General features: G+C 38.5%; 1 protein-coding gene across 1 annotated transcript in view; it reads right to left on the bottom strand.

The window, feature by feature from the left end:
- MAN1A1 (mannosidase alpha class 1A member 1) overlaps window positions 1-20,037 on the bottom strand; it is a 170,497-nt gene that overhangs the window by 106,755 nt on the left and 43,705 nt on the right. Inside the window, exons 4-5 of the mRNA XM_081531071.1 lie at window positions 18,251-18,366; window positions 2,441-2,521 (exon numbers count right to left, since the gene is read on the bottom strand). Coding sequence (XP_081387197.1) covers window positions 2,441-2,521; window positions 18,251-18,366 — 197 coding nt within the window. The remainder of the gene's footprint in view (window positions 1-2,440; window positions 2,522-18,250; window positions 18,367-20,037) is intronic.

Here is a 20,037-nt window from a genome sequence, read left to right as displayed (position 1 = left end):
GGAAGGACTGATGTTGAAGCTGAAACTCCAATACTTTGGCCACCTCACATGAAGAGCTGACTCATTGGAAAAGACCTTGATGCTGGGAAGGATTGGGGGCGGGAGGAGAAGGGGAGGACAGAGGATGAGATGGCTGGATGGCATCACCGACTCGATGGACATGAATTTGGCTAAACTCCAGGAGTTGGTGATGGACAGGGAGGCCTTGCGTGCTGCGATTCATAGGGTCGCAAAGAGTCGGACAAGACTGAGTGACTGAACTGAACTGATATATACTAAAAGAATAATTATTTTCAATGGAAGTGTTCTTTATGGTCTTTTGCTTACTACAGTTAGCTAAGCACAGAATTTTAAAATACTCTTACAAGGTCTTAGGCAAATGATTTTATCCAGGCAAACTACATCTGTGGGTATTATATTTTTATCAGTAAATAAATATATGTCTCTAATAAGAATACACATATATAGAAACAAACACAGGTATATAAACTTAAAACACTGTTATGAGTGAAAAAGTATCCCAATTTACATGATAAATAGTTAGAAGAAATACACAACTGCTTCTCTTTGCATGCTCTATTACCCTATCTGAGTCCAGATACAATGAAGTAGTCCTATTTCCTCCAAATTGTCTCACCCCCACAGAAATGATGATGAGAGTTAAAACCAAGTATGCCACATCAAAAGTAATTGGAATATGAAGACACTGGGTACTCAAAGACACAAACGCTAAAAGCAGAAATTTGTTCAGTAAAAAACCAGTAGCTAATTTTAAGTAGGAGTTTTTAAAGACATGGATTCCCTTGCTTAGTGTTTAGAACATCCTAAATCAAAACGAACAACTGAAGTTATTTGGGACTGGAAAAAGGGAAGAAGAGGGATAACGAAGAACAGGATTTAACACAAAAAGGACAGATTAAGAGGAATATAGAAGCCATCTATATACTTTGAAAACCTCTATGGTAGAATAAAATCTAAAGTGAACGACAAGCTGTTCTGCTATTACTAGGAAAGTACCTGAGAGACAGAAACAAAGGAACACAGCCTTTCTCATTAAACGTTTATTGCTCTGCTTAAGCTCCTTTGAAGGAACACAGAAAAACATGAACTAGTATACTAGGTAAGATCCACTCTTGCCCCAGCCAGACTGCAGAGACTAACACAAATCTGATTGATATGCAAATGAAATATGTGACTGTTTTTCCTTGATGTCAGCTTCTAACACTGTTGACATTAAAAGTGAGGTCCATTAATGACTCTTAGTGGACACTTGGGTTGTTATTTATAAAGTTGCCCAAAGCCTTTTGAGGAAATAGCATCTATACTCTTCATGAGCATGATACAAAAATCTTTTCTTAATCTACTGGTAAGAAGCAGCTAAAAATGAAAAATTTCTTCTCTGCTTTGCTGCTGCTGCTGCTAAGTTGCTTCAGTCGTGTCCGACTCTGTGCGACCCCATAGACGGCAGCCCACCAGGCTCCGCCATCCCTAGGATTCTCCAGGCAAGAATACTGGAGTGGGTTGCCATTTCCTTCTCCAGTGCATGAAAGGGAAAAGTGAAAGTGAAGTTGCTCAGTCATGTCCGACTCTTAGCGACCCATGGACTGTAGCCTACCAGGCTCCTCTGTCCATGGGATTTTCCAGGCAAGAGTACTGGAGTGGGGTGCCACTGCCTTCTCCGTCTCTGCTTTGAGCAACTGATAATTAATGAAGCCTCACCTAGGAAGAGCTGCAAAACACTTTACAAGGACTTACTGGCCTACAGGACTTCTAACTGGGAAGTAGAATACCTCACTCATTTTCTTAAATACTAGATTTATATCTCACTTGCCAAGCTTTCTTTATTTCAAATGTTTTTTTTATTAAGCTAACATTATACTAACATCTCTGATGGCTCAGTGGGTAAAGAATCTGCCTGAAATGCAGGAGACATAGGAGATAGGGGTTCCATCCGTAGGCTGGGAAGATCCCCTGGAGAAGGAAATGGCAATCCACTCCAGTATTCTTGCCTGGAGGATCCCATGGACAGAGGAGCCTGGCAGGCTACAGTCCATGGAGTCACAAAGAGTCAGACACGACTCAGTGACAGGGATATATACTAACACTAAAATAATTTTTAAAGAAAGAAATCCACAAGCTTGCCACTCCACTAAATCTCATGAGTTTGTCCATAGGCATACATAATTTGTAGTTTTAATCACATGATACGTAAGCTAATGCAGCCAGGCTTTTTTAAAGGCATTGTTTAACATTTTTTGATACGCATGTTCTGCTGAACTTTCCCAGTGTGCTCACTTAATCAGTACATAATCAAAGAAATTCAGTATATGCTAGAGGCCAATCAAAACATGAAAATTTAATGGATACCACAAAAGCCATACAGAAAATATGATTTTAAGACACTACATAATTCCCATTTATAAGCCACTTTCCATCTTACCTCTGCTCCAGACAGATAGTAGGCTGAGATTAGTCCACCAACAAAGCGTATATTTACTTCAAAAACAGAAACTTCAGCATTCTGTGGAAAACAGAATAAAGGAGGTTCATATATAAATGGTAGGATACAATAGAAAAAACTATCACCATGAAAAGTGCATGAAATATTTAAATTTTGTTCAATCTTATATGCTTGCTCAGAGGAAAAAGCTTTGTCTTTTAACTGTGTCAAATATATGTAAATATTATAGATAATTTTGACTCTTAAAATAACAATTATAAAAATATTTATAAAATGAAGTTATTTCCTCCCTCTATTCAGTAGAGGTTCAGTTCAGTTCAGTCGCTCAGTCATATCCGACTCTTTGTGACCCCATGAACCGTAGCACGCCAGGCTTCCCTGTCTATCACCAACTCCCGGAGTTTACCCAAACCCATGTCCACTGAGTCAGTGATGCCATCCAACCATCTCATCCTCTGTCGTCCCCTTCTTCTCCTGCCCTCAATCTTTCCCAGCATCAGGGTCTTTTCAAATGGGTCAGCTCTTCGCATGAGGTGGCCAAAGTATTGGAGTTTCAGCTTCAACATCAGTCCTTCCAGTAAACACCCAGGACTGATCTCCTTTAGGATGGACTGGTTGGATCTCCTTGCAGTCCAAGAGACTCTCAAGAGTCTTCTCCAAGATCACAGTTCAAAAGCATCAATTCTTCGGTGTTCCGTTTTCTTTACAGTCCAACTCTCACATCGATAACGTGACTACTGGAAAAACCATAGCCTTGACTAGATGGACCTTTGTTGGCAAAGTAATGTCTCTGCTCTTTAATATGCTGTCTAGGTTGGTCATAACTTTCCTTCCAAGGAGCAAGCGTCTTTTAATTTCATGGCTGCAGTCACCATCTGCAATGATTTTGGAGCCCCAAAAAATAAAGTCTGCCACTGTTTCCAGGGTTTCCCCATCTATTTGCCATGAAGTGATGAGACTGGATGCCATGATCTTAGTTTTCTGAATGTTGAGCTTTAAACCAACTTTTTCACTCTCCTCTCTCACCTTCATCAAGAGGCTCTTTAATAGAGGTTACAATATTCAATATTCTCTGTGCAGATGTGACAGGCTCAGGATATTCTATTATTCTGTTCTGTGTTCTTTCATTCATTTGCCTGTTTGGCTCTTTATACATTGGCTGGTAGTTCAACATTATCCTATAACTCTTCCTGCATCATTTTAGAGTATTAATAGCACAGCTAGAATGTAAATAGGATCTGAAGTTGGAGAGGCTTGGGTTCTAGTGCTGGATCTCAAATATCCTGCTTTTGGTCTGGGACGGCCATATTTCTTTGAGAATAAGTTTCACCTCTAAGTAAAGGATTATATGTTGGACTTCCCAGGTGACTCAGTGGTAAAGAATCCTCCTGCCAGTGCAGGAGATGCAGGAGATGCAGGAGATGTGGGTTCGATCCCTGGATTGGGACAATGTCCTCTAGTAGGAAATGGCAACCCATTCCAGTATCTTGCATGAAAAATCCCATGGACAGAGGAGCCTGGTGGGCTACAGTCCATAAGGTTGCAAAGAGTCAGACACAACTGAGTGACTGAGCACTGAGCAATAATATATGTTCAACCTTGTTAAATTAGCTCTTATATACACCAATAATAGCTTGCTTTTATTATTATTTACAAAGTACTATATAGAGCATTATAGAGTCATACAGTCTTTTTATATGAGACTTTTACGACATATAAGTCTTTAATCCTCATACCAGCTGTATAAAATAACTGCTGTTCTTTTGTCCATTTTACAAATGGAGAAACAAAATTATAGTGGTTATTGTGACTATTTTAAGGTCAGACAACTAGTAAGTGGTTGAATCAGGATTTAAACTTGAGTACTCTGATTCGTGGTCTAGGGCTCTGTTATTCTCACTCCTGTGTCGCCTCACATGATAATGCATCATGTATTTTTATTAATGGTCATATAATTCTGGCATATAATTAGTAATTATTTCCAATAATTGTTTTATAATATTTGTCTACTACATGGATCTGTCCTATATTCTATTAGAGATAATTTAGCACAGCTAACCTACAATAGAAGTTAGATACACTTTGTTATCGAACCAAACTTTGGGTCTGCTTGCCCACACAACAAAGCCAATCTACTGACACTGGATTGCAGTGAAGGAAAGTACAGTGTTTACTGCACGATGCTAATGAGAACAAGGGCAGCTCATGCTCAAAAGACCTGAACTCTCGATGGCTCTGAGGGAAGGGGTTTTCAAGGCAGTGTGAGGGAGGGGACTGTAGGGTGCATGACCAGCTCATGCAACATTCTCAGGATTGGCTGGCATCAAGGTAAAATTTCAAGCATCATCAATATTCTGGTTTCAACTAGACTAGGGTCTATGTGCTTACAGTCAGCAGTTTTCATCTGGGGTGGGTCTGTTTCCTGTAAAAATTACATAGGAATGTGTGCCAGGCCTTTATCTATATCTTTCAGGGAACTGGGAGTTCAGTGATTATGCTATGTGGCAGATTTATAATCTAAACTGCTACCAGGTTCCAGGCCCAATAGCTATTTTTTGTTTCTACATTTTCATGTTTCCTAATCATTAACTCTTGAGCCAGCCTTTTGAGACTCAAGAGAGGCCTGGAAGACTAAAGCAAAAGTCTTTTGCTTCAAAGGATAGGGACACAGGGGCTTGTATATTGTTTCAACTCCAAGCTTTTGTTAGCTTCTTTTCATGGTCATTGGGCCTACACAATAATTGTTCACTTTTGCCTAACATCAAATCATTCACTGAAATCACAGAGGCTAATAGCAGACTAATATATGGAGTCAATATCTAGCAGATGAGCTTAGTCACAATTTTCGGAGAAATTATTTCCTTTAACAAACATTTATTAAGCAACTACTATGTGCCAGGCACTATCCTAGGTTCTAGGGACACAGCAATGAAAACTCAGGTCCTCAACTTATGGAGTCTACATTTTAGTGGAAGAAAACAATTTCAGGAAAAAAAGGACATGTATTTTCATTTAATTTCCACATGTTCTCTCTAAAAAGGTGTAAGGATCTCACAAATTAAAGCTAAGTAACTGCTTAAGTTACAGCTTTGTTTTTAAAAAAATTTCTTGCAAAAGGAAGATCATGAAAATTACTTATAAGAGACAATAACTAGGTTAGAGTTAGGGAAAACCATCATAATATATGACTCTCTGGTGAGTTCGTTTAGTTGTATTCCCTAATTTGTAATATGTACCTAATACCTAATATAATTTGATTAGAGAACTTTACATAGTAATAATTTATCTGTGATGTGTATCATTCTGAATGAGTATCATATAAATATTGGTAGAAGCTTTAATATTCCACAACATTACTGATAAGGAAAAAGGAAGGAAATCATTAATTTTTGCTCACACAGCCATACTTATGTCTAAAGGTAACAATGTCTAATAGTAAAATCTGATAAATAAAACCCTCAAATCTTATCACTCTCAATTTGTACTTGTGGTTTTTAGTTTTTAAACCTAAGAACAGTCTTCCACATTTCTGCCTATTGAAGCATGTTGATTTTATATTCTTATTCTAGCTTTGGGTTCATTTGCTAAACATTCTCTTTTCCTCCTATGAAAACTTTGGATAACTGGGACTTTCATATAAATATCTGATAAAAATTATTGCAATCTAGAGGATGAGCCATGTCAAACACCGTCATAAATATATCTTCAGCAAGACATCAGTCACTTACAGGGTACAGCTGTTCAACCAGTTATTGATCCAGCAATGTGTTCTAGAACCTAAATTCTATTTATCTTCCTCTGTCCGAAGATATTGAGAGACGGTTTTGCAAAGTGCCCTGCTCTAGGTCAGTGCTTTGTCTTTTGAATTTCTCAAATCTCATAGTTTGGTGAGCCTGTCCAAGAAGCAAATCTGGCTTGTTAGTGAATCCATGCAGGTTCCTAGTCCCTTGTGTTCCTGTCTTTAACGATCTCATTCAGGAATGTCAAATCACCATTAGTCATACACAATAGTCATCATATTTACCTTCTTTTGAAAGCCAAAACTACTTTTGAATTCCCAATATATAATTTTTTATTCTTTTTTTTCCCCCAAAGTTAAATCCAACTTATTTGAAACCTAAATTTGAGAACTTTTAACATTTGGGGTTATACTATGTTTTAGGTCAGAAGACTGAAATTTATATACTTGAGGTCACTCTTTACAGATCTGTACATGAAAAGGACTAAGAAGATAAAAACATAACATCTTGGTTGGCTATAGTGGGGGCAAAAGACTATGAAAACACTGCTCTAGAGGCAGAAAGACCTGGTATTGAAGGCTGGTTCAGGAGACACCTAAATGTGAGATCCCAGGCAAACCACATATTCTCTGAGTCTTGGTTTTCTCATTTGTAAAAAGGGACCATGCACTTCTTACAGGGCACCGTGAGTCTGTGCGTTGCACACAATGCCTGGCACAGGTAAAAGTCCCCAGTGAAGAGCTGCTGCCATTGCACTGCACAAACCTCAGATGAAGTAAACCAATAAGGCCTAGCTTTCTCAGGGGTGAACAGCAAATCAGAAACTGCAGAATCATAATATTCTAAATACCAGAATGCAAACTGATCCTTTTGGGAGTCACATCCCATATCCTTATAAGCGAGTTATGTTTCAAATCCTCTTTTTGAAATATAGTATCCTAACCAAACTTCCTTTTGTGCTTAAAGTACTTTATATGATATCTGGATTTTCCAAAGTGAACTTCTACAATCTGTGGGTTTGAGGCCAATTTTATAAATGTCTGATTCTAATTTACATGAAAATAAACTTATTAAACTTGAATGAAGATATGCATCCTATTAATATTAATGCAGCATCTTTTCAGATGCTCTAAAACTTCTCCAGTGATTCACCCTAATGACAGAAGAGGGGTCTGGGCAGGAAGAGAACAGTATGTGAAGGATGGGAGCCCCAAACAGACTACAACACTAAAATTTTATGTGATTTATCTTAACAATGTAGATTTTGTAATCTCCTTCAATCCGTGCTTGTTTATTTTTTTACATGTGTAATCTTTAAAAAATTTAAAAAATGGGAGCATAAGTGCTTTAAATGTTGTGGTTTCTTCTGTACAACATCATGAATCAGCTGCATGTATCCATATATCCCCCTCCCTCTTGAGCCTTCCTCCCATCTCTCGACCTCATCCCACGCCTCCACATCATCACAGAGCATCAAGCTTAGCTCCTTGTGCTATACAGAAGCTTACGTTTATTTTAAATGAGATTAAATCCCTTAAATCTTTAAGTAAGGTCACATTTTAGGAATATGCCTTGGGTATTCTATGGTGTCTAGTACACAGCTGTATGTGAGTGCCAGTTTGAGAAGTAGATCCAGTCTTTGTTTAAACTGCATGCACAATGGATGAGCAACGGGAAGGTGGACATTTTTGGCTTAAAGCCTACCCACAAAACTATGTGGGCTGGAAAAACTGCTCTTTCACTTTTGACTTTCCTCTACCAGTAGCTTTTGAATCAAAGAACACCCTTAACCAGAATCACACAGAAATTTAATAAAATATATAGTGTAATTAAGTTTGCAACTAAAATCAAGAGGTGAAATCATGAAAAAACTAGGCTTCCCTACTAATGTCTCATATTGCCCAGGGTGCCTTAGACTGGTAATTTCCATGTTAAGTTAACCCCTTTCCTTAGTATTGCTGTCCTCTGGCATACTAAGTGTGTATATATGTGCTCACTATATACAAATGCATATAAAGTGAAAGTCACTCAGTCGTGTCTGACTCTTTGTGACTCCATGGACTATATAGTCCATGGAATTCTCTAGGCCAGAATATTGGAGTGGGTAGCCTTTCGCTTCTCCAGGGGATCTTCCCAACCCAGGGATTGAACCCAGGTCTCCCGCATTGCAGGCAGATTCTTTATCAGCTGAGCTACAAGGGAAGCCCTGCCACTTAAGAGAAAGATAAAAAACGTCCGACACTTGCAGCCTATTTTCTCCGTTTGGGGGCCCCTAGCCTTCCTGCCTGTTACCCTCTCATTCTCCCCTTTTCTTTTAGGAGAATTATGTTTCCAAGGGAAACGGGTGTTGTTCTCATTCCATAACTGCTTCTGAGCTGATAAGGGGTATTGTACCTAAATTGGTGAGGCAACATATTCTTCTAACCTCATACTGAGGGTCTCTGATCCATATATATATATCCACCTCCTCCCACTAGACAGGATGGTATTTTAAATAACTCAAAGAAATTTATTAGGTTGCATTTTTTATAAGCAACTTATTCACTTTTATAAGCAACTTATTCACTTTTATAAGCAAATTATCTATAAGATGATAGATTTTAGTAAGTGAAATAACAGGCTTGACCATTTGAATAACAAATTAAGGTTGTACAACAGATTCAGCCATGGATTTTGACTGAGGAATTATAGAGGCACAAACTTTCCTTGATAAATATATTGCTCCTTTGCACCTTCAGGCTTTAACATAATTATTTAGAATCAAACCTGCATCAAGTTTAAGGAACTCTCCTTAATTCTTAACTTATGTTCCATACAGCAGGACAGACCAGTTTGCTTTAAACTGAAAAAGACTTCTTAGAAAAGAATTTTTATTTCCAGAAATATCTTAACTTTAAATAACTTAATCCTATTCTCTATTCCAATTATTAGAGTTTTTTTTTTTTAGACTAATTCTCTGAGCCCTAACATCAGAGAACACTTCTCTGCTAGCTATTCCTCTAAACTTCCCATCAGTTTTCTACTCAATGAACTATAAGCAAGGAACAAGCAGGTATTAATAACAGCTGCCCCACTACAAACCAATGCCATAACTCTGTGTACTAACAATTGCTCCACTACTAACATGTGATAACCTAGACAGCGTTATTAAAAAGCAGACATCACTTTGCTGACACATTTCCATATAGTCAAAACCATGGTTTTTCCAGTAGTCATGTATGGACGTGAGAGCTGGACCACGAAGAAGGCTGAGTGTCGAGAAATTGATGCTTTCGAACTGTGGTGTTAGAGAAGACTCTTCAGAGTCCTCTGGACAGCAAGGAGATTAAACCAGTCAATCCTAAAGGAAATCAACCCTGAATATTCGTTGGAAGGACTGATGCTGAAGCTGAAGCTCCAGTACTTTGGCCACCCGATGCGAAGAGCTACCTCACTGGAAAAGTCACCGATGCTGGAAAATATTGAGGAGAGGAGAAGAAGTGGGCGACAGAGGATGAGATGGTTGGATGCCATCACCGACTCAATGGGCATGAGTTTGAGCAAACTCACGAAGATAGTGAAGGACAGAGAAGCCTGGCGTGCTGCAGTCCACGGGGTTGCAAAGAGTCAGACATGACTCACCAACTGAACAACTATGCTTTATCTTACTGAGAACCAGTGCAAACAGCATTAGACTTTTCAAGACAGGTAACTACCTGTAAGCCTTGTCTATGTTTAGGCTTAGCATACACATTCACTTATAGGTGGTACTTCAAAGTGTGTGTTGTAGTAACATCTTGAGGATTACATCTCCTCTGAATAGATTAAATTACAATATTAAACAGTATAGCTTAGTATAATATGTGTCTGAGCTGCTTTTAACTTCATGTTTAAGTAACATGATAAACCTCTTAAGATGAACAAAGTACAAGTTCTTTGGGCAACAAAGACAGGGGAATCACCTTCTTCTCTCTGTTAACAGGTTAGTTTTACCAAGCAGGTCCAGAAAGGCCCTCAAGTAGCAGTCCAATCTATCACTGATTACTGTCAGAGGGATCATAGCTCAGTACCCTTATAGCCAAAACCCAAATCATCTCCTTTGGCAGACACTGATTAGCATTCAGAGAGAAAACACTGAATAGCTCCATCTGACAGGATAATTAACTTAGTTATCTACACCATCAGGATGTTAAGGCTGCTCGAAAACAGAGCTTTTATAAAAGCAATACTAAGGCAAAGGTCACTTCTCCTATACTCCATGGTATGGAGTTCTGGACCTAAGCCAAGAACTCATTCAGGCATTTGAAGAGATCCCAGTTTGCTTCTTGAGGTCTATTTACAACCTTCAGATAGAGAACCCTACAGCTTATTTTCTAAAAAGGAGGATGGCATTCCAATTGGGTAAGAAAATAATCTGGATCTTTAAACTAAAAAATACCGTCACTGTTGCTACCAATACCTCTTTTATCTAAAACATATGGTGCTCATTACAATTAAAAAGCACAAGTCAAGTGCTTGCCAAAGATCCTTCTCATTGTGTTGCTAGTTAGAGTCTGGAACAAGCTAATCATCTAGATTTTGTGATTCTCAAAGCTCATCCTCTCATACAGAGATATCACTTTACCTCAATGCAGAAAAAGGCTTTTTAATAATAATTTTAATATAGTTTTGATTTTTACTGAGGGTTTATATAAGAAATTGTTATCTGGAGAAAATGTCTATGACATAAAACTCATTATGGAAGTCAGTTTTCAATATTCCTCATGGAAGGATCTAGGTGATCAATACTTCTTTAAAGTCACAGTAGAGAGGAGGAAGTTCAGAACTGAATTTGCAAAGGCCTAAATATGCAACTCCTGATCATTTGTTCTTAGGTTAATGATCTTCCTGTATCAGGAGCCACCACAATCCTGTTCTGGAAGCAGGTTAGGTAAAAACAAGCACATCAATTGCACCTGAACAGATCATTTCTATTTAAAAATATGACACAGTGCAGCTACCCATGTTCCATGTCAGCTTCTCTCCTAGCTGAGTCCAGCACAGTTTGTCAGGAAGTAGGACAAGATAACAACATCTCATCATTTCATTAATCTTTAGGGCATACCTATGGAATGATATATCCTAATGAGTACTGAGATATCAAGATTACATGCCTACGTTTGAGGGACTCAAATTCTTTGGCTGCCTATGTATTTCTCACTCTTGGCATTTCCTCTCCACTAAAAACAGGGTTACTGAGTTAGGCAGGTCTTAATAAAAATCACAGCTCTTATTTGATGCATGATTTGGGGCAGATTAATTAGTTACCTCTTCACCTATAAAACTTAGAGAAAACACCACTTACCCCCTGTAATGTGTCACAAAGACTAAATCAGGTAATCTATGAAAAAAATCACCTAGCATTAATATTCTGTATGTCTCAGTACTCTTTAAATAGTAATTTCCTTTGTCCTTTGTTCATTTCCTAAAAAATCTGACCAGAGCTAGGTAATTTGACTATTATTCTTGCTAGACTATAAGCTTCATTAGGGTAAGAACTTGACAATTAAAAGGTAATTACTATAGCTATATTTAGAATGGACAACTAAAAAGAATCTACTGTATAACACATGGAACTCTGTTCAATGTTATGTGGCAGCCTGGATGGGAGGGGAGATCCGGGAAGAATGTATACATGTATATGTAAGGTTGAATGCCTTTGGGGGTTCACTTGAAAATATCACAACATCGTTAATGAGCTATTCTCCAAACTAAAAAGTTAAAAAAAAGGTAATTAGTATATAATTAATACATGCATGAATTAATGAATGAATAATGAGTAGCCGAAGATCTGCTTTAGATTCCTTGTCCTAGGATTACTTTGAATTAAAACCAAAAAACTCAGCCACCGGAGTCTACCCTTACAGTTTTCTGCCAAGACCTATGTGCCTTTAGAGACTTGGAATAAATACAAAGCTCTACCTGAAGCCCCTGCTCCTACAGATTATCTCAGTGATTTAAGTCAGTTGTTAAAGCCATTTGAACTTTGTACTACCAAGTATGCAAATTCAATCAACTTGCTGTGCCTTAATTAAAAGAAAATGAGTTTTGGTTAATGACAATATAAACCAATAAAAAACATGTACCTTATACCAGTAAGTGACGCAAATCGAACATTTCACAAATAAACAAACTTATTCTTGACTGTAAGATTTGTTTATACTCAGGAGCACCACAAGATAAAACAACTCTCAACAACAGTGATTCTATTTCACTTTCATTCTTATTTTTCCCTTGCAATAAATTTGGATGCATTAACTTTTTTTTTTGCATTACCTTTATACTGTCAATTAAAATACCTTATCAGGAAAAAGCGTTAATTTGAAAACAAGGAATAATTTATCCAGGCTGGAATGATACTACACGTTATCCATAAAAATAAGTTTTCTGTCTCTGTTTAAGCTTTTCCAATTTCTCCTTCCTTTACATAAATGGAACAATGTTTGCAGCATTTTCAGAAAGAAAACTATAATTGTTGACACAACTGCCAGAATCTCTGGGTAGAACGAGTGAATACAGGACAGATTCTTTTACGGGACATAATAAAACCAACTAGAAGACTGTAAGCTGAAGCACTTTAAATCAATATAGTTGTCCTGAATTTATATGTGTTATTAATTTTAATATGGGAAGTATTATCATTTGGATGTTACTAATAAACTTTTATATTTTTAAAGAAAAATATAGCAATACCCAAAGTTGTTGTTGTTCAGTTGCTCAGTTGTGTTCAACTCTTTGCAACCCCATGGATTGAATACTCAAAGAGAGAACTGCAAGAAATACGTTTCAAGACCTCTCACATCAGGAACAGTAAAATAAACTGAAATTTGAGACCTGTGACTATGGTTTTTAAAAGTATATTTTGAAGGGTATAGCCCAAGATTATCAATAACAGTTCTAAAATGATATTTTATATAAAAGTCTGTGAAGTCACTGAATAAAATCTTACAGAAATACAATTTTAAAGAAACAAAGCGCAGTATCTTAGGCATCACTCAACTGATAGTCTAATTCCTTTACCTGACAAGTAAGGAAGTCAAAGAATTTGCTCTTTGTAACTTCTAAATAGCCTGATAACCTCTATTAGATTCCCTTTGCCTCCTCACAGGCCCCTATGGTCCATGGAACACATTCATGTCACCTGGTCATGGTCTGAGGCCAGCCAACTGCCTTCTGTTACCTTGACTATTACTGTGTGAGGCTTTTGTGCTTCATCCTTTTAAATGAATGATTCCAGAGTTTCTCAGACTACCACTGGACATGAAAAGCAAAGAACTGCTGCAGTGTTTGGGGAAGCTCTGGGGCAGCAATGGCATAAGTGCCAAACAAGGAGCCTGGACACTCTTTAGGCCTATTTCACTAAAGTCCACTCTCCTGTCTTCCATCATTAGACTCTGGAAGAATCTAGTTCTCATTCTCTTTCTTTTCTTGAAGAGAGGATGGAGAGGGAATACATTCTCCATTCTCTCCTCCATATATGGTTAAAGACATTCCATAATTCTTTACCAGTAGGTAACTGAGGTTACTCAAAAACAACGTGGCAGGGCAAAAGTACTATTAAGAAAGAACTGCTGTTGTTGTTCAGTCACTAAGTTGTATCTGACTCTTTGCAACCCCAGACTGCAGCACGTCAGGCCTCCCTGTCCCTCACCATCTCCTGGAGTTTGCCCAAGTTCATGCCCATTGCATCAGTGATGCCGTCCAGCCGTCTCATCCTCTGACACCCTCTTCTCCTCCTGCCCTCAATCTTCCCCAGCATCAGGGTCTTTTCCAATGAGTCAGCTCTTAGCATCAGGTGGCCAAAGTATTGGAGCTTTAGTATCAGTCCTTGCAATGATTATTCAGGGTTGATCTCCTATTAGGATTGATTCATTTGAAAGAGAGGAAAACAACAGATTGGGAAAGACTAGAGATCTCTTCAAGAAAATTAGAGATGCCAAAGGAACATTTCATGCAAAGATAAGCTCGATAAAGGACAGAAATGGTATGGACCTAACAGAAGCAAAAGATATTAAGAAGAGGTGGCAAGAATACACAGAAGAACTGTACAAAAAAGATCTTCATGACCCAGATAATCACGATGGTGTGATCACTCACCTAGAGCCAGACATCCTGGAATGTGAAGTCAAGTGGGCCTTAGAAAGCATCACTACGAACAAAGCTAGTGGAGGTGATGGAATTCCAGTTGAGCTATTTCAAATCCTCAAAGGTGATGCTGTGAAAGTGCTGCATTCGATATGCCAACAAATTTGGAAAACTCAGCAGTGGCCACAGGACTGGAAAAGGTCAGTTTTCATTCCAATCCCAAAGAAAGGCAATGCCAAAGAATGCTCAAACTACCGCACAATTGCACTCATCACACATGCTAGTAAAGTAATGCTCAAAATTCTCCAAGCCAGGCTTCAGCAATACGTGAACCACGAACTTCCAGATGTTCAAGCTGGTTTTAGAAAAGGCAGAGGAACCAGAGATCAAATTGCCAATATCCGCTGGATCATCAAAAAAGCAAGAGAGTTCCAGAAAAACATCGATTTCTGCTTTATTGACTATGCCAAAGCCTTTGACTGTGTGGATCACAATAAACTGTGGAAAATTCTGAAAGAGATGGGAATACCAGACCATCTGACCTGTCTCTTGAGAAACCTGTATGCAGGTCAGGAAGCAACAGTTAGAACTGGACATGGAACAACAGACTGGTTCCAAATAGGAAAAGGAGTATGTCAAGGCTGTATATTGTCACTCTGCTTATTTAACTTATATGCAGAGTACATCATGAGAAACGCTGGGCTGGAAGAAACACAAGCTGGAATCAAGATTGCCAGGAGAAATATCAATAACCTCAGATATGCGGATGACACCACCCTTATGGCAGAAAGTGAAGAAGAACTAAAGAGCCTCTTGATGAAGGTGAAAGAGGAGAGTGAAAAAGTTGGCTTAAAGCTCAACGTTCAGAAAACTAAGATCATGGCATCTGGTCCCATCACTTCATGGGAAATAGATGGGGAAACAGTGGAAACAGACTTTATTTTTTTTGGCTCCAGAATCACTGCTGATGGTGATTGCAGCCATGAAATTAAAAGACGCTTACTCCTTGGAAGGAAGGTTATGGCCAACCTAGATAGCATATTTAAAAGCAGAGACATTACTTTGCCAACAAAAGTCCGTCTAGTCAAGGCTATGGTTTTTCCAGTGGTCATGTATGGATGTGAGAGTTGGATTGTGAAGAAAGCTGAGCGCCGAAGAATTGATGCTTTTGAACTGTGGTATTGGAGAAGACTCTTGAGAGTCCCTTGGACTGCAAGGAGATCCAATCAATCCATCCTAAAAGAGATCAATCCTGGGTGTTCATTGGAAGGTCTGATGTTCAAGCTGAAACTCCAATACTTTGGCCACCTCATGCGAAGGGTTGACTCATTGGAAAAGACCCTAATGCTGGGTAGGATTGGGGGCAGGAGGAGAACGGGACGACAGAGGATGAGATGGTTGGATGGCATCACCGACTCGATGGACATGGGTTTGGGTAGACTCTGGGAGTTGTTGATGGACAGAGAGGCCTGGCGTGCTGCAATTCATGGGGTCACAAAGAGTCGGACACGACTGAGCGACTGAACTGAACTGAACTGATTTGATCTCCTTGCTATCCAAGAGACTTTCAAGAGTCTTCTCCTGCACCCCAGTTTGAACGCATCACTTCTTTGGTGCTCAGCCTTTTTTGTGGTCCAACTCTCACATTCATATAGGACTACTGGAAAAATCTTCAGAAATAAACCTTTTTGTTCATTGCCTTAATTTTTCACACTCAGGTCTATTGGTTATATCTGAGCTACCACAGGTTATATCCAACCAAAAAGACATAGAATCTTACAAAATCACTCAATCCTTGAGCCTGTTTTTTCATATTTAAAATAAAAAGACAGAACACGTCAATTTCCAACGTCCCTTTATGTTGGGATACTGTGTCTTTTATATTCTAAATTCAGTTATAGGCAGACTAAACACAGACTCATCTGATTCTTCTTTAACTCAGTGATTTCCAAAGTGCGGTATTTATGGCAATTAATTACAGGAATAGGAATATGTTTTTAATTCAAAGAGATAAGAAAAGGACTCAGTGTTATGCTGCCTTTAATACTCTGGATGGTGTTGGTGAGAAGAAGAGCTCCACAATGCAGAAGGGTCAGCAAGGAGACACCCTTTCTCTGTCCATTCTCAACATACAGCATGGTACTCGTGCCTGGTTATGGGGATTTACAGATATTAGCAAATGCTTAGCAGATAGAAAGAGGCTTACAAGAATTTCTGCAAAGTAATCTCACATTAAAAATAATACAGTGAAATAAGTCAAATACCACATGATATAATTTATATGTGGAATCTAAAAAAACAATACAAATGAACTTATGAATCAGAAACAGACTCACAGACATAGAAAATAAACTTCTGGTTATCAAAGGAGAAAGGGGGAGGGATAAACTAGGAATTTGGGATTAAGAGACACATACTACTGTATATAAAACAACAAGGACCTACTGTATAGCTCAGGGAACTCTATTTAGTATTTTGTAATAAACTGTAATGGAAAAGAATCTGGAAAAAAGTATGTGTGTGGGTATGTGTATGTAACTTAACTTAAAAAAATACAGATGATGCAAACGTAAGTGAATGACTAAAAATCATCAGGGCCAACTTTTCCTGTTCTGTTAACAAGTTCTTTGTTAACCTCATTATGAGGTAAAGCAATGATTGTGGAATTAGATTTGCTCTGACAAGATGTAGTCCAAAACTATCAAGAAATGTTCACTACCCATAATTATGAACCTGTTCCTTAATGTACAGTGGGTACTGAGGTTTGTTAAAAATGATAGTATGTGTACAAAATTTTAAAAATATTTCATATAGAAATTGACAAAAGTTTATATTGGGAATTCCCTGGCCATCCAGTGAGTAGGACTCCGTGTATCCACTGCATTGGGCACAGGTTCGATCCCTGGTCTGGGAACTAGGATCCTGCAAGCCTCGTGATACAGCCAAAAAAAATAGTTTATACTGATAAGGATCTACAGTCAACAAAGTTTAAAATGTTATTTATGGGAAAGTGGATGCAGTTGCTGCTGGATGCATGTGGCCTAGTCAGATAAGCTACTTCATGGTATTACTGACTCAGCATCCATTTTGTTTGGCCAAGTGGCTGGCAGGGGCTTTAAATGGACACTAGCCCCTCAGGCAAGAGTGTGCCCTTGATAACAACTCCAGGGTCACAAGCAAATGTCAGTTCCTGGTAGAATTCCCTCTTGTGATCATGTTTCCCCCACCCCCAGGGCCAGCCCTCTGTGTGCCCTTCAGAACAGACCTTACTGGAACCTACTACATTGGTTTGAATTGACCAATTTGGCCTTAAACTTCGGAACCCTGAAGCACTCTACCTACCGTCATAAAGACATGTGCCCCAGTTCCTGTATCTCTGTACTCTGCCTTGACCTCCTGGTGTGGCCCCTGGAGGTGAGTCATATACCTTTTCAGGACCTGTTAAGTAATAAACTTCTCTATTTCAATTTCTCTTGTGGCCCTTCATTGAACTTCAGCTTACCATTTAACACCCTGGGTTCTAGCTAACAAAGGTTCATCTAACAAAGTTGTAATATTGCATCATGGTGCAGTGCAGAAGCACAAGGCTTTTGTGAGGCTCACAGCTCTCACATACAACTGTCTGTGTGGTCTAGATAAGCCCCTGAGGCTCTGATTTCTAATCTGTAAAGGTGTGAAAATGATACCCATTTCCTGGGGTTGCTGTGGGACTTGAACAAGAATACTTGGCAAGTGTAGGTCTTAATAAATATTAATTTCTTCATTCTTACTCTAAATTTGCCAAAAAAAACAAAGACATGTATTTGTGTAGTAAGGGAGGGAAAGTTAAGAATATAGTATGATACTATTTAAAATTGCATTATTTGTTTCTGCTAATAATTTGCCCCACAGGAGAATTCATTAACCGAGATTTAAGAACTGAATAGGCAGCTTTTGTGTAACTTACCACATTAAAATTTAGATTTTCTTCAACCCATGCTTGAGCCTCTTCAAATTCATCTTTCATATTCATAATAAAAAGTGTATCCAAGGCATCTACTATTGTTGCTCCTTGGATATTACCTGAAAATATCAGAAAAATATTTACTCAATAAAACACCTTTGACAGATCCATACATCCACACTGAGCATACCTTGGACAGGAAGTGAGTAATACTGAATTTATTAGTAAACAAGAATACTGAACACAGTCTAAAGTTCTTTCAATGAAAGAAAATTTAAAAGTTGAATCAAACCAAACTAAAAATTATCACAGGCTATAGATTGGTATACTAATCTTTAAAGTTTTTTCTGAGATGCAGAAAATAAATCTCTTAGAAATTTCATCTGTGATCACATTCTCTAGCAAGGAAAAAAAAAACAAACCTGAAACCAAGGAGCAACACACATATTAATTTTAATGTGATTACATCAAAGTGCACCTGCACAAAACTGTTTTAATTATAATTAGATCTAAAATTGTTTAGTGATAGCTCTAAGAAACCATTACTCAAAAATGGAATTCTACCCCCTCTCTCTGCAGCTCTGACTGATCCTAACCTTTCCTCCCAAGTCGTAGCCAGGCCTGACTCTCATTTATTTCCTCTCGATTCCCTCAGCAGGAAGATTTTACATTGCTCTTTCACTCATCACTTTCTATCTTCCATTATAATTACATATATGCATCTCCTTTTAGTCTGTGAAGTTTCTCATGTCTTATTCACCTCCACATTCCATGCTAAAAGACTCGGTATGTTTTTAAGGCTTAACAATAAATTTAAAAATCCTCACTGTATTAACAGAGAACTAAGCAATCTCTTCGATAAATATTATGGCAAATTTACAAATAAATGATTTCTTAATGGTATGAACAACTTTCATAAAGATAAAAGCAAAACTGGAATTATTTTTTTTAAAAAGTTATAGTAAGCAATAAAAAATTAAGAACTCTGAGTCTGCATGAAGTATCTGGGCTTCTCTCTATTTATCATCACCCATGTTAACTGGTCACCACGTCCTCAAAACATACTTTAGAATTATCTGAAACTGTGTGTACTGCTACCACTCCAGGTTCGATTCTCTTCACGTCTAAAGTGAGTTGCTGTGATGGACCAACCAGCCTTTTCCCCACTCTTCCAGCGCTCCCTAACTGTTCCTGCAATGTCCTTCTCCCTACCAGAGAGTCTGCTGTTTTTCAGAACTTCCAATGAATATCTACTGAATCCACCCAGTCCAGTTTGGTCGCTCAGTTGTGTCCGAATCTTTGAGACCCCATGGACTGCAGCATGCCAGGCCTCCCTGTCCATCACCAACTCCCGGAGTTTACTCAAACTCATCTCCATTGAGTCGGTGATGCCATCCAACCATCTCACCCTCTGTTGTCCCCTTCTCCTCCTGCCTTCAATACTTCCCAGCCTCAGGGTCTTTTCAACTGAGTCAGTTCTTCACCTCAGGCGGCCAAAGTATTGGAGTTTCAGCTTCAGCATCAGTCCTTCCAATGAATATTCAGGATTGATTTCCTTTAGGATCGACTGGTTGGATCTCCTTGCAGTCCAAGGGACTCTCAAGAGTCTTCTCCAACACCACAGTTCAAAGAATCCACCCACTCCTTTGGTAATTCACTATCTGTACATATGTCTTCTGCACTAGCTCACAGTGCAAAGATTTGTGTTTATTAATAACAGTTCTGGAAAGGGAGCCAAACACATGGAAGGTCCTAAATAAATGTAAAAGTATAGTGGGGTGATTAGGAGC

Source organism: Giraffa tippelskirchi, chromosome 9 (genome assembly GCF_054371585.1).
Source record: "Giraffa tippelskirchi isolate mGirTip1 chromosome 9, T2T-mGirTip1v1.2.pri, whole genome shotgun sequence".
Taxonomy (NCBI): domain Eukaryota; kingdom Metazoa; phylum Chordata; class Mammalia; order Artiodactyla; family Giraffidae; genus Giraffa; species Giraffa tippelskirchi.
The sequence above is the reverse complement of the archived record's forward strand: the minus strand, read 5'-3'. Positions and strand labels throughout refer to the sequence as shown.